This window comes from Natrix helvetica (genome assembly GCF_964273705.1).
Source record: "Natrix helvetica genome assembly, chromosome: 5".
Taxonomy (NCBI): Eukaryota; Metazoa; Chordata; class Lepidosauria; order Squamata; family Natricidae; genus Natrix; species Natrix helvetica.
The window spans coordinates 86066307-86079426 of NC_138551.1; the positions used below are offsets into that span (position 1 = coordinate 86066307).

The following is a 13120-nucleotide window of genomic DNA, read 5'->3' on the forward strand; positions in this document are numbered from 1 at the left end:
CAGTGCATGGCAGCAACCTTTCAGCAGCCACAGATGCAGCCCCAGGCAGCCCCCGTGCCTAGGGTCTCGGAAGGGCTAGAGACTTAGGAGGAAGATTTTCCAGAATCACCTGCCTCCTCCCAGGGGGACAGCGATTCTGATTCCAAAGAGGGCGAAATCAGAGAGGATAGACTCTCTGAGGACGAAGGCATGCCTCCTCCCAAACCTACCTTCTCTGGATTGTTCCAGCCCTCTTTGTACAAATCCCTTCTGTTCAAGGCCAAGACATCTGCCAAGCTTGGCAACAGGCCAACAGAAGCCCCGGTACAACCCCAGGGGTTTTCAGCGGAAAACGTTTTCAAGGAACAGGCCGTCGAGGCAGACACGGTGCCAACACCCAAGTCTTTCCTAGACATGATCAAGCGGCAATGGGCCTCTCCCACGGCAGGCCCCATGCCCACTTCCACGGACAAACCTTCAACGTGGACAGAGACATGGCCCAGGTGATTTCGCAACCCACCATCGACGCGCCTGTCACGGCCCTGCATACGCCTACTAACATGCCAGGGGAACCAGAGGATGCCCTGAAGGCGGAAGACAAAAAAGCTGACCTCACTTTACAGGGGACGCATCAAGCAGCGGCCTGGGTAGTGAGAGCAGCCACCACCACCTCCTTCTTCAACCGGTCTTCTCTGCTGTGGCTGCAAGACCTGCAGCAGCGAATTCCCATTTCGGATGGCAGGGCCCACCAAGACATCAACAAGCTGGTGGCCGCCACCCAATTCTCCTCAGATGCTACCTTAGCTGCAGCCAGGTTTGCCTCCAGGGCGATCGCCTCATCTGTGGCATCTCGCAGGCTGCTTTGGCTGAAGCAGTGGCAAGCGGAAATATGCCACAAATGGCACCTGGCATTGGCCCCCTTCATGGGAGAATCCCTCTTTGGAGCAGCCCTCGACCCATTCCTGGTAGAAAACAAGGACAAGCGGAAGGTGCTCCCCACTGTTCACAAGAAGTCCAACTTCAGGGCAGTGCCATACCCTAGACGCCCCAACTCCCGGGGGCAGGATTTCGGGTCCTCCTTCTGAGGTCAGGATTCCTTCAGGGGGTTGGAGTTTGGGTACTCGGGGCCCAGGCAGTACCAGGGAGGTTTTTCATCCAGGCAGAGATACCCAGATAGACAGCAGAGGGGCAGGCAGCAGAAGAGGCCCTTTCGAGGCAGCGGTGGTGGGTGCTCCTTCCGCAAGAACTAGACCTAGACCTAGCTCACCTCCCATTGAGGGGCGCTTGGTGTACTTCTCTGACTGCTGGGACTTAACCTCCTCTGTCAAGTGAGTCCAGAACACCGTTCGGTATGGTCTCTCACTCGAGTTCCTTTCAGAGCTGCCCTGTCTCAAGCAACCTGACCCAGAGGTTGCTGATGCAAGAGGCCATCCAACACCTGTTGGACATCAGGGCCATCCAGCCAGTGCCTCTAGAGCAGCAAGGCCAGGGGTATTACTCTATTATCTTTGTAATTCCTAAGGCCTTGGGCGGCTGGAGAGCGATTCTTGACTTGAAACGCCTGAACCGTTTCATCCGCTATCGGAGGTTTAAGATGCATTCACTGCATTCCATCCTGGAAGGGATTAGGCAGGGAGATTTTCTCACCTCCATAGACCTCACAGAGGCCTACCTGCATATACCCATAGTCCCGGAACACCGTAAACATCTCAGGTTCTGCTACCTAGGGCACCACTTCCAGTATCAAGCCCTGCCTTTCAGGTTGCCGTCGGCCCCTCGAGTTTTCACGAAGGTAATGGCAGCATTGGCAGCTCACCTGAGGCAGGTTCCTGTTTGAATTCAATGTTATTTAGATGACAGGCCCTCCTTTCGAACCCTTACGAACTGTGTCTCTTAAGTTTTTGACTCTTAAAGTGGTCTTTCTGGTGGCCATCACCTCAGCCAGGCAGATGTCCGAACTTCAGGCTCTGTCAGCCAGGGAGGATCTCTGCGTATTCCCCCAGGACAGGGTGGTACTAAGGTTGGACCACTCCTTCATCCCTAAGGTGTACTCCTGCTTCCATCGCTCGCAGGAATTGATATTGCCCAATTTCTGCCAGGACCCCTCTCACCCGTTAGAGAGGAAGTGACACACCCTAGAGGGCTCTGAGGATGTACCTTAGAAGAACCCGGCCGAACAGGAAGTCTGAAGCCCTGTTTGTCTCTTTCCAGCCAGGATCCCTGGGGAACAAGGTGACATCCACCACCATAGGCAGGTGGTTACGAACCTGTATTGTTACCGCCTACCAAGCACGGGGTCTGCAAACACCAAGCTCTATTACAGCGCATTCCACACGAAGTGCAGCCGCCTCAACGGCCTTGGCCACCCAGGCCTCATTGACAGAGATCTGTAGGGCAGCTACATGGTTTTCCCCCTCACCATTCGTGAGGAGCTACAAACTGGACTCCTTTGCCTCTGCATAGACTTCATTCGGGCATAGTGTGTTGCAGGCTGTGCACAGGGCGGAGGTGACGCCTCACCAGGCATAAGGTTTGTGCGAGCTCTTAACATGAGTAACCCTCCCTAGGGACGTGTAAGCTTTGGTACGTCCCATCCTGGATACTCCTCCCCTCAGTATGGAGAAAGGGCGTTGGTACTTACCTGATACACTTCTTCTCATAGTAGGGGAGGAGTATCCAGCCCCTCCCTGATAGGGTTATGTAACACGAACGTTATGTTTGATGGTTGAGCTGTTCTTTGAAGAAATAAATAAAGGTTGAATCTAAGATAAAGTCTGGAGTGGATGACAGCGAGTCGGGTAAGGTTCTTCGCTGATAACTGGGTGGTACCTGGTGACGAGGGAATGGCCCAAAGAGCTTATCTGACTCAGCCCAATCAATGAGAGGACCAGGTCAACCCATCCTGGATACTCCTCCCCCACTATGAGAAAAGGAGTATCAGGTAAGTACCAATGCCCTGTCTAGTTTAATGAAAAGAAGGACATGGGGTGACATGATAGCAGTGTTCCAATATCTCAGGGGCTGTCACAAAGAAGAGGGAGTCAAACTATTCTTGAAGAGAGGGTCAGTCTATTCTCCAAAGCACCTGTGGGCAGGACAAGAAGCAATGGGTGGAAACTAATCAAGGAGAGAAGCAACTTAGAACTGAGGAGAAATTTCCTGACAGTTTGAACAATTAATCAGGGGAATGACTTGCCTCCAGAAGGTGTGAATGCTCCAATACTGAAAGTTTTAAAGAAGATGTTGGATAACCATTTGTCTGAAATGGTATAGGGTTTCCTGTCTAGGCAGGGGGTTGGACTAGAAGACCTCCAAGGTCCCTTCCAACTCTGGTATTCTATTCTATTGGCCCATATACAGAGTGAAATGAGGCAGTTTTATTTTGGATATGCACGAAACATAGTGATTCCATAATGCAGCAGCAGATGATCTCAATAAAAGTCAAGACTGGTGGTTTTTCTTGGCAATATAGTGTGTCTACAAAGCTAATGGAGTAAGGAAAGCTAGGAAGGAAATGGTAGCTCTTTGCACAGATATCACGTCATTGTACTGAGTATAAGATACACCTTAGTTTTTAGGGAGGAAAATAGAAAAACAAAATTCTGCCTACCAGATATTCATCTGGCTAGCGTGTTTGTCTGGTCAGCTTCAGCACATAGGTTTGCTGGTTTTCAGCGTGTATATGCTTTATATTCCCTGTTTAGAAAACAGCTTCTAAAGCACAGCTGATCGTTGGCGAGAAAAGCAATGAGAAAAGCAGGCAAAGCACTGAAGATCCCTTCACTCATTAGCGCCTCATTAGGGCTGAAAAAAAGCTTTGAAAAAGCTACATTTGGAATATAAGATGCACCCAAATTTTCAGCCTCTTTTGGGAGGGGAGTGTGTCTTATACTCCAGAAAATGCGGTATTTTTATCAATTAAGTTTATTGGCAGTCTATCTTGCTACCTGATAAATGTATTCTATGAAGAGATACCACTTCAGCATCATCAGCTGAAGCGAAGGAATTTGAAACAGTGGATAGGAGAGCTGGTGAAGCATGAAACTATTGCAGCAAAAAAACAGGCATACAGATCACGTGGAGAAGGAATGGAGAGAGGGAAAGTTATGCACCAGGATACCTAACTCTCATGAAATCACTCACCGATGCTATTTGGGGGGGAAGGGGGGGGGCACAATCCGGAACAACCAAAAAGTTCTGAGTTTTGTTTCTCCTTAACCATGGTGGATTGGAAGCATTTCAGCAGAACTTCTCAAATATCCTGGGTGTTTTTTTTTTCTTTTTGTTTTGGTTTAGTTCAAAACACATTTTCTATTTTGGTTACATCCTCATGCAGCAGAAGGTAGCAAAGGTATTGGTTGCAAGAGTCGACTCTCCTCTGATAAAGAAGCCTTTAAATTAAATAGATCAAGAATAAGCAAAATGCATACTTGAGTACTTAAGCATAGATATATCTCCCCAAACCTGCCAGGTAGATTCTTTGTAGGGTACTATTTTTAAGCCAATGACTGTGATCACCACCTAGCTACGTTAAAATGGCATATTCCATCTGCATTTTCTAGTGGTTTTACCTGTTCTGTTACTTTGGCCACCTACATGTGTCAGTGAGGTCTGGCTCAAATGTCCTCCTAGGAGATTTAAAAAAACATGTCTGTAAAGTTTCTCCCCCTAAAAATTTTCTGTTAATTTGTGTTCTTGTCTTTCAACCAGGTGATGATGCTCAGTTTGAGATGGACATCTGATTTTTCCTGAGGGTAACCATGAAGAGACAGCAATTCCTGATCACCTGTGCACATCTGATTTTGATCATCAGGTTCAATAACTCGAAGGATGAAAGAAGAAAAAGAAGAAGCTGCTGTTTCCACAGAATTTTCACTTCAGCTTTTGAAGTGCCAAAGGATAAGAGGACTCTCCTTGATTTCCATTAACCATACCATGCTTCCTACCCATCCCCCCCTCCTCTGCTTGCCTTACTCACTCCCTATGACTGACTTGGAGCCCATGATAAATTTATACAGCTAAGGAGTGTCCCTTGGCTTCTCGCACTTTAGAGACAACTGTTCAAAACATGCACATGCGAGAATTTAACTTCTATCAACAATTGGATATTTATTGCAAAACACACAAGGGGCATGGAAAGGGTGGATATATGTTTGAAGTGACATGACACTGCCATTGTTCTCCTTTTCCTTAACTGCTGTTAAATTGATGTCAATTTATTAACTGGTTCCTATGTTATATCTCCTTTGATATTTCCAAATCCTGTTGCTCAACTTGTCTTTTTTAGTTAGTATACCCTTTCATGTGGGCGCTGCTGTGAGATTTTCCTAAAAGAGTATTATTGGAGTTCTTTTCTGCTTCCCTCGAAATTTCTTTTTTAAAAAAAAGATAAATAATTTAGAATCATCACTTCATCATGCATTCATTTCACTTCACATTTCGTCCCAGTATCATTCCTCCCCCAAAAGGTTTCTCTCCAGTTTCCTCAATTAAACCCCCCCCCCCAGTATTAAAAATGAACCACATCTTTTCCTAATATAATTGGGGAGTATCACACTTGATGGGCTTCTCTACCAGTGTTTCTCAAACATAGCTATTTGAAGCTGCATGGACATCTGCTTCCAGAATTCCGAGAGTTGGTCTACACAGCTTAAATTTGCGAAGGTTGAGAGACGCTGTTCTCTACTATTCGTCTTCAGTCTTTAATTTTTGCTGCTCAATCACATCTGGTGGGTTCTTGGCAAGGGCATCTTTGTGCCAAAAGAATAAAATAAAGCATAACTAGGATCAATTTTAAAAAAATGAAATTTGTAAAACAGTCTTGGTGGACCAGGGAACCTTAAGAATCAATTAATTATTAAGATTTCGTGCTGATTTCATGATGTGTGACCTCAATTGAATTTGAAAGGGTGACTAATCAGAAAGATTTCACTGCATTTTTCGAACAACACCCGCTTGTTTATCAGTTATTATCTTCTCTTTCTCAAATTCATACATTATTAAATCAGTCACATTGGACCTATTGCAGATCCAGGGTCACTGGAGGAAGAGTTGCTGATGATCTCACTTTATTCTGTTTATTTGGAAATATTGGCCATTTCCCACCTACTGGTGACCCAACTCCCAAGTTGATTAGTTCTGGCATGAGTGAACTTGTGTTGTTTGCCTGGAATTGTTGCAGAGAGCAAGTGGGATCTCTCTTTGTAGGAATTCTTAGGCAATTGAGGTCTCCTTGTTAATAAAAAAAAACCAGTTATCATAACAAAGAAAATTGGTGGATCAGTTTAATACAGCCAATGGCTGAATTCATGCAATGACTTTATGGTCCCTTGATACTTTGCACCATGAGAATGTGCAATATTAGATTGTTTATAGGCCAGGGATCTCCAAACTTGGTAACTTTTAAACTTCATCTCCCAGGATGCCTCAGCCAAAATGGAATTCTGAGAGTAGAAGTCCATAAATCTTAAAAGTTGCCAAGTTGGGAGACCCCTGGCCTAGGCTGATGAAATAATAAAACCTCTTTGCTTCATTTAAAAGTATGTCACCAATAGATGGAAAGCAGATTTTTTTTTCAAAAGTTAATTGTTTTAGGACCCAGACTTAACAAAAACTACAGTGATGACAGTTTCCTTCTCTCAGAAGAGGGAATACTGCTTAAGACAATGCTTGCTGTGACCTCGCATACATGAGCTAGGTTTTTTTTTTAAGATAGCAGACTCACAGTCCCTGTCTTCAGTGATGCTTCTTTATAACTATTTTGAAAACAAAGCCTCTAAGGCAAGGATAAGCTACCATGACCCACCTAGATGTCATTAGACTGCAACTCTCACTATCTCTGGCTCTTGGTCTTGCTATCTGACGGTGACGGGAGGAGGGGAGGGTTGAAGATTCTGCTGTTCTAAGATTCTTGCTTCTCTAAAATATTTGCCTCTGATTCTTTTAGGAAGTCTTCCAAGAGTGATTCATGTGCTACCTCAAAAACAGAATGACTGAATTGTGCTAGCTTCCCTAGAGGGGAGGTCACACCGATGTGGCAATTTTGCACATGGATTTTATTGTTCAGGCATAATTGGGAGTGGGAAGTGATACAGCCTCAGGGAATGTGGCAACTAGACTTGTTTTTAATGTAGGCTTGACTTCTAGAAGAATATCTGAGAATATGTTCGTCCTACTGGATTTTGGCCTATAAAATGACTTAATAATTTGGTTCAGTTATTGGACTCACCTGTATTTTCAAATCTGGGAAGCGACTTTGGCTCTTAATTCTCTTTATAAATTTGCGACTTATCATAATTGACTAGATTTAGAAAGGGGGGGGAGGGATTGTGATCTAAAATGTAGAGTACGGGGTTTTTGCTTCCCCTCTGCCTTTGTGGTAGCTTTGGAGGCATGTAAGAAAGACGGGATTTTATTTTGTTTCGCCTACTGTAAAATGTGAATAATACAGAAGCAAAATTGCTTTGTAACTGTTGATGTCTCAGGAATAATCTCCTATTTGCAATGTCTCTGGGGAAAGATTGCTGCTTTCTAAAGTGGGCGACAATGCTGTGACTAAGCTGCAACTGGTTAAAGAAGGAATCCCTTGAAGTGCAGCGCAAGCGTCTGGATTTGGGCCAGGAGACTTCTAAAATGCCCTGCATGTTCTGTCATAAATCAGAACACAGACAGAGGGTTCCAGTGTTTCTGTCTGGAAACTCCCTTCATTGGCCGTTCAGTTGGTGGGAGAGGAGAGATACAGCTTTGCTTGGCAGATTTGGGCAAAACTGAAGTTTTAATCACAGTCCCAGTTCAGCTAAGTCCAGCGAGGGAAGGAGAGGGTTAAGAATAGAGTTTGAGGGACTGCTAACAGACCTTGTTCTCATTGTATTTTTTTTAAAGATATTTGGAACTTGGGAACTAACTTTGGCATGTTAACTTTTTCCCTTGTAATGATTTAGCTAGTAAAATACCGTTAATGGGACACATTTTTCATAAGTAAAAAAATACTCCTTTATCAGAGAATTCCGTGAGATTTCACAAATCGGTTGCTGCTTCTAAATACAACAGATTCTTCTGAAGTCTGTTCCTTATAAATGTAGCTGAAGGAAGGCGTGTTCCAGAGGGAAGGATTGATCCGTAGTCTGAGTGAACAGATTTTTCTTGTACTACAGGATTCCTCATGTTTTTGGATAAAACTCTCCTGGTCTGTCTCTGCTACAGTTTTCCCCAATTTATAAAATTGAGTTAGCATACTCATAACCTTACCGATGGTTCTGAGAAAATAATGAGTGTCATTAAGAAACAAGTTATGTTCCATTTCCCTAAAACTTGGTTCAGTCATAGCTATTTTCTTTCCCATGCCTTTTGGATTGGACCTCCTCTCCTTGTCTACAAATAAAGCTGCATTTTATAATAGAAGAAGAGAAAGCTATAGAGGGTGGAAAAAAGATTCCTTTATTGCTTTCTTCTGCAGAATCTATTCCCCCCCCAGCACAGTATAGTTATCAGTCTTTTGGGAACGTGCAGAGAAGACTTAAGACATAACAATACCAGGCACTAAAAAAAATTTGCAGCTGATTTTTATTACTTGAAAAAAATTCCATCCAGTAGCTGAAAGTGTAGAAATAATGGCTAACCTGTTTTGCAGTCCTTCAAATTCAGAACCACAATCTCTCTTATCAGTAAATTAGTGTTGAGTCTCTCTTCTAAGCAGAGGCCTCCAGTGCTATATATGATCATTTCCCCTGCTTTTTTTTTTTTTAGTAAAGAAACTTTGGAATAGTTGATAAATTTTAAGCTCTATTGTGAGTTAAGTGAACCCATGCCAAACATTTGAGATAAGTAATCTTTAGTCAATTCCTTTTTTTTTTTTTTTGCTAACGAAAAGGAACATGCTTTCTGATGTAGAACATGCTTTCCTTTATTTTCTGCCCTTTTTCTTAAAACTTCATGTTGAAATACTGTATAGATGTAATCGACTGACTGAAAATTATTAATTAAAATTCATTTATTGAGTCTGTCTTTGGATTTATCTAGGATTAGGCGGGCAGACAAACACATCGAGGGATATCTAGTGGGGGAGTAGAGAAAGTGAAGGTGATTGTGATTGAAGCTCCTTTTTAAGGTCTTGTGCATGCAGCACATGAAAAAAAGGGATGAGACTTCAGTTGTCTCTTGATCAGTGTTGGCTGGTTGGAAAATTCTGGGAGTTGAAGTCCACACATCTTCAGATTGTCAATGTTGAGAAACATTGATCTTGATCTTTTGCCATTCTACCAGTAATTATGCAAATGCTAGTGGAAAGATCAAATAAGGATGCCTAGTCTTAAGGAAGTTGTCCTTTGCAAATAGCTTTTGCAGGTGGAAGGACATTTTATGTGACATTTGCACAAAAAAAGATTTCGGCAATCAATGGCAGACATTTTGTACTTAGGAGATGTCATATTTTCTTTATGAAAAACTAATGATAAATTGGACCAGCTTGGCTATTCTGAAACCTCTCAACTTTCCAGATAGTAATCTGAGCCTGAATGACCAGAAGCTATTTACATCATGATTTTTTTTAAAGAATAGCAAAATCCATCTAGATAAAGTGTAGTAATGGTGGAAGACACGCTGAACTAGAAGTCACCCTCACACCAATAATACATATTTGAAAACATTTCACTGAAAGTACCTGGATTCCCTGCATTGGGTTGAACGCTTGTATAAAAATGTAGTAATTCACATGCCTAAGAATGAGCAAATGCAGAAAATGCCTACGATAGAAAATTAACACAAGACTTAATTGTCATAGGTTGTTTGCAGTTCTTTGCCAATTCAGTTTAGGCTTGTTTGACAAGAAAATCAAGCAAGGGGTTGAGTACTGCTTTCCATCCCCTCCGGTTATGTGAAACCATTGAATATTTGATTGGTGTTTATTTCTTTACTGTTGTGCTTAACAATGCAATTACCACACACACTGTTCTTTGTGGCAAAAAAATAAAAATTCTAGTCTTCCATCCCGTTAGCTAACAGCATTCCGACTTGGTATGTTGGTTAAAAAAAAAAAACCTCTTCCAGTTCAATTGTCTAGGTGTTTGATATTGATTAGAAAATTGAGATCCATCTGTCTAAAAGTTGCTGCGGCTGTCAAAATATTGGTCTAGACCGCTTTTGTAATCCTGGGTTATTTGCTGATTTTCAACCCCCCCCCAAAAAAATGGAGGATAGGTAATTATTTGCATCAACTGTGGAAAGTGAGCCACTTGTTTCTATAATGGGAAGGACTGAAATATTTTAGGTGTAGTAGGAACAGTAGAATTAAAATATTTTAAATACTTGCTATGGCTCACCACTGTGAAGGATTTCTGTTATAGTGTAATAAGAGCTTTTGTACAGAGAACTAATAAAGGGTGTTTATAGTGGCCTTGGAAAATCTCCAGTGTTATGGCTAAAATCTGTTTTGACTCCAAGATGACACTTGAACAGATCCATGGTAAGTTGCCCTTTGCTCTCACCAAAGATAGCTCAATGCATCAATGAGGATTTCCAGGGCCTAACTTGAGAGCTCACAATTCTGCCACTGTTTCTGGCATTTGTCTACATAGATAGGATTGGATTAACAATGAGCTTTCCATTGTAAATTGGCTAGTATTCCAGTCTTTTAGCCAGGAGGCTATATTTGAATCGGGATCTACTAGATAGATGGGCAAGGCTTTTTGACCAGTGTTGAATGATGACAAACCTTTCAGCTCTTAAGAAAAAAACATGCCCTGAATAGATATTTGTGTGAGACTACTTGTTTGGGGAGGGAAAAAATACATTCCTTAATTCTTTCTCTGTGCTTGTCTGCCTGAGTGATTAGTTTTGGCCTGGCTCTAGGACTGGATGGACCTTGATAGTTGTGGCTGAAAGGCTGGATAGATAGATATTCTGCAAGTTCCTGGCCAGCTTGCAGCTATCTTCATCCAGGAAGTAGCATCCAGAGTGCCGATTTCCATATCAAACGTCTTTTGTCCTAGACCTGTAGTTTCTAATACTATGTCCCCCTCAGGTTTCTGCTCTTCATCATCATTCATGGATTGCTCCTTGATACCCAACTGATAGTTGGACAATTAAGGTTTGTTGCATTGAGTTCACAGTGAACCTCAGGACTGTGTTAAAACTTTCTGGATTAGTTCTGCAGTTAGGAATTTGGTACCAAACACAATGTCAGTCCCCCTCCTCCCCCATCCCATTTCTCTATTTATCTTGCTGATTAGATTTTGCTGATGGATGTAAAAGTGAGATGATCTTTCAGTTAATTTTCACAGTGGTGAGGAGTCCATGAAGGACCTTTTGATAGGCATGTCTCTCTGAAGGCTATTGTTTCCACTTGAGGCTAAGGAATTGGAAGTTCAAAGAACAGGTAAAAGAATAAATTCTAATGCAGATGTTGCATGGCGATAGATTGCTTGGACATTTTGACTCTTGCATCCTGCAATTTCACAGGGATGTGGCAGGTTGGAAGAGATGTGTGGTTTCCGATCATATGCAAAACTGGATAACTCTTGAACATTAAAGAGAATTCTACTGTGGAGAGAGGGTGAATGCAAGAATTATATATGTGTATGGGTGAATATATACATCCCAATATATATAAATATATAAATATATATGTAAATTACTTTTAGAAGAAATAACATCAGGGAAAATGCTTTGGATTGATTATGAGGTGTATCTGGTTTAGCTGATGACATTTCATACACCTGGCTTTCCAAGCATCGACAATAATTCATCTAACATAGAAATCCGTGTTAGAAAGACCAGTTATTTATAAAATGGCTGTAAATCAAACAAGATGTGGGAAAATAATCAGCACCTTCGTCCCCATTTATCTGAGGAACAGAAAACTCTTGCTCCTCCTCCTCCTCCTCCCATCTTCCCTCTATTGCCTATTTCATTGCATGAGGATGGCAAACCGGTGTGCCTTTCTTTGCCTTAAGGTGGGCAAAGGTCTCCTTCAGACATTACATGTGGCAGCTTTTTTTCTCTTTATTTGTCGGCGTTGGGAGTAGAGGCTGCTGCCAAAAAAAAAAGATTACTGAATGTTCTTAATACATTTAAAAACTAGTTGTATCTTCCCATGTTCCTTTTTTTTTTTTTTTGGCGCATCATCCATGTTTAACTAAACCCCAGGATTCTTGTTTTAACCCATCAAAGGTTGTCTGAAAAATCCTTGGGTACTTCTGTAAAGTATCTGATTTTTACTGAAACAGGTGTTTGGGAAAACACTCTCGCCAATGGTTGCTGTTACAGTGAGATCAATAAAGACCTTGATTATATCAAACCAAAATGCCTGTGTGTGTGTGTGCTTTCCCATTATCGTGGAAATGTGGGACCTGAGGGAAATTTTCTTTGTTTCTTCTTTCTTGAGATCCCAGGATGGCCTTTCCTTTCATGCGATACAAGGAGTCCTCCAAAAAATCTGTTGCTAAGTGAGACAGTTGTTCGGTGAGTTGGGCCCCCATTTTGCTACCTTTCCACAGTTGTTAAGGAAATCACTACAATGCAGTGAATCTGGCTTCCCCGTTGACTTCATAAAAAGGAGGTCACATGAGCCCTGGTCACTGCAAACATCATCAATAAATGCCAGTTGCCAAGCATCTGAATTTTGATCGCATGGCCTTGGGTATGCTGCATTGGTCATAAGTGTGAAATGGTCATAAGTCACTTTTTTCCGTGCTGTTGTAACAGTCACTAAACAAATGGTGGTAAATCAAGGCTGACCTGTATTATTTTTTTCTAATGCAGATTCTGGAAGGAGTGGGGAGGAATAAAAAACCTCTCCATTAGAAGGATGGGTAGATGAGTCCATCCATAAGAATGTATTAACAAGTAGCCGATAACCCGGTTTTGCCTGGATATTTATTTATGGGGGGGGGGGGATGTCTGGACCAAATGTAATTTCTAATGTTGGATTTTCCCCCTTACCAGAAGGAGCCCCTTGGTGGAGTACTATGAAGCCGTTACCATGGCAACTCCACTGCGCTGCACAGTAGAAGCCATTTTACAGCAGTACAGTAGAAGCCATTTTAAGGCACAACAGGCTGTATCTTAACAGAACACACTCCCTGAGGGGTTTTAGGGGTGTGTCACCCCCACAGTATTTGATTGCAGAGAGTAAGTCATCTGTGTA

The 13120-nt window shown here is 42.5% G+C and overlaps 1 protein-coding gene across 1 annotated transcript in view; it reads left to right on the forward strand.

Annotated features, from left to right (window-relative positions):
* The window catches only part of EIF4EBP2 (eukaryotic translation initiation factor 4E binding protein 2), a 29716-nt gene extending 17439 nt beyond the window's left edge, over positions 1 to 12277 (forward strand). The window contains exon 3 of the mRNA XM_081955848.1: positions 4690 to 12277. Within this exon, the coding sequence (XP_081811974.1) occupies positions 4690 to 4721 (32 nt within the window). The 3' untranslated portion in view covers positions 4722 to 12277. The remainder of the gene's footprint in view (positions 1 to 4689) is intronic.
* Positions 12278 to 13120: the final 843 nt, after the last annotated feature.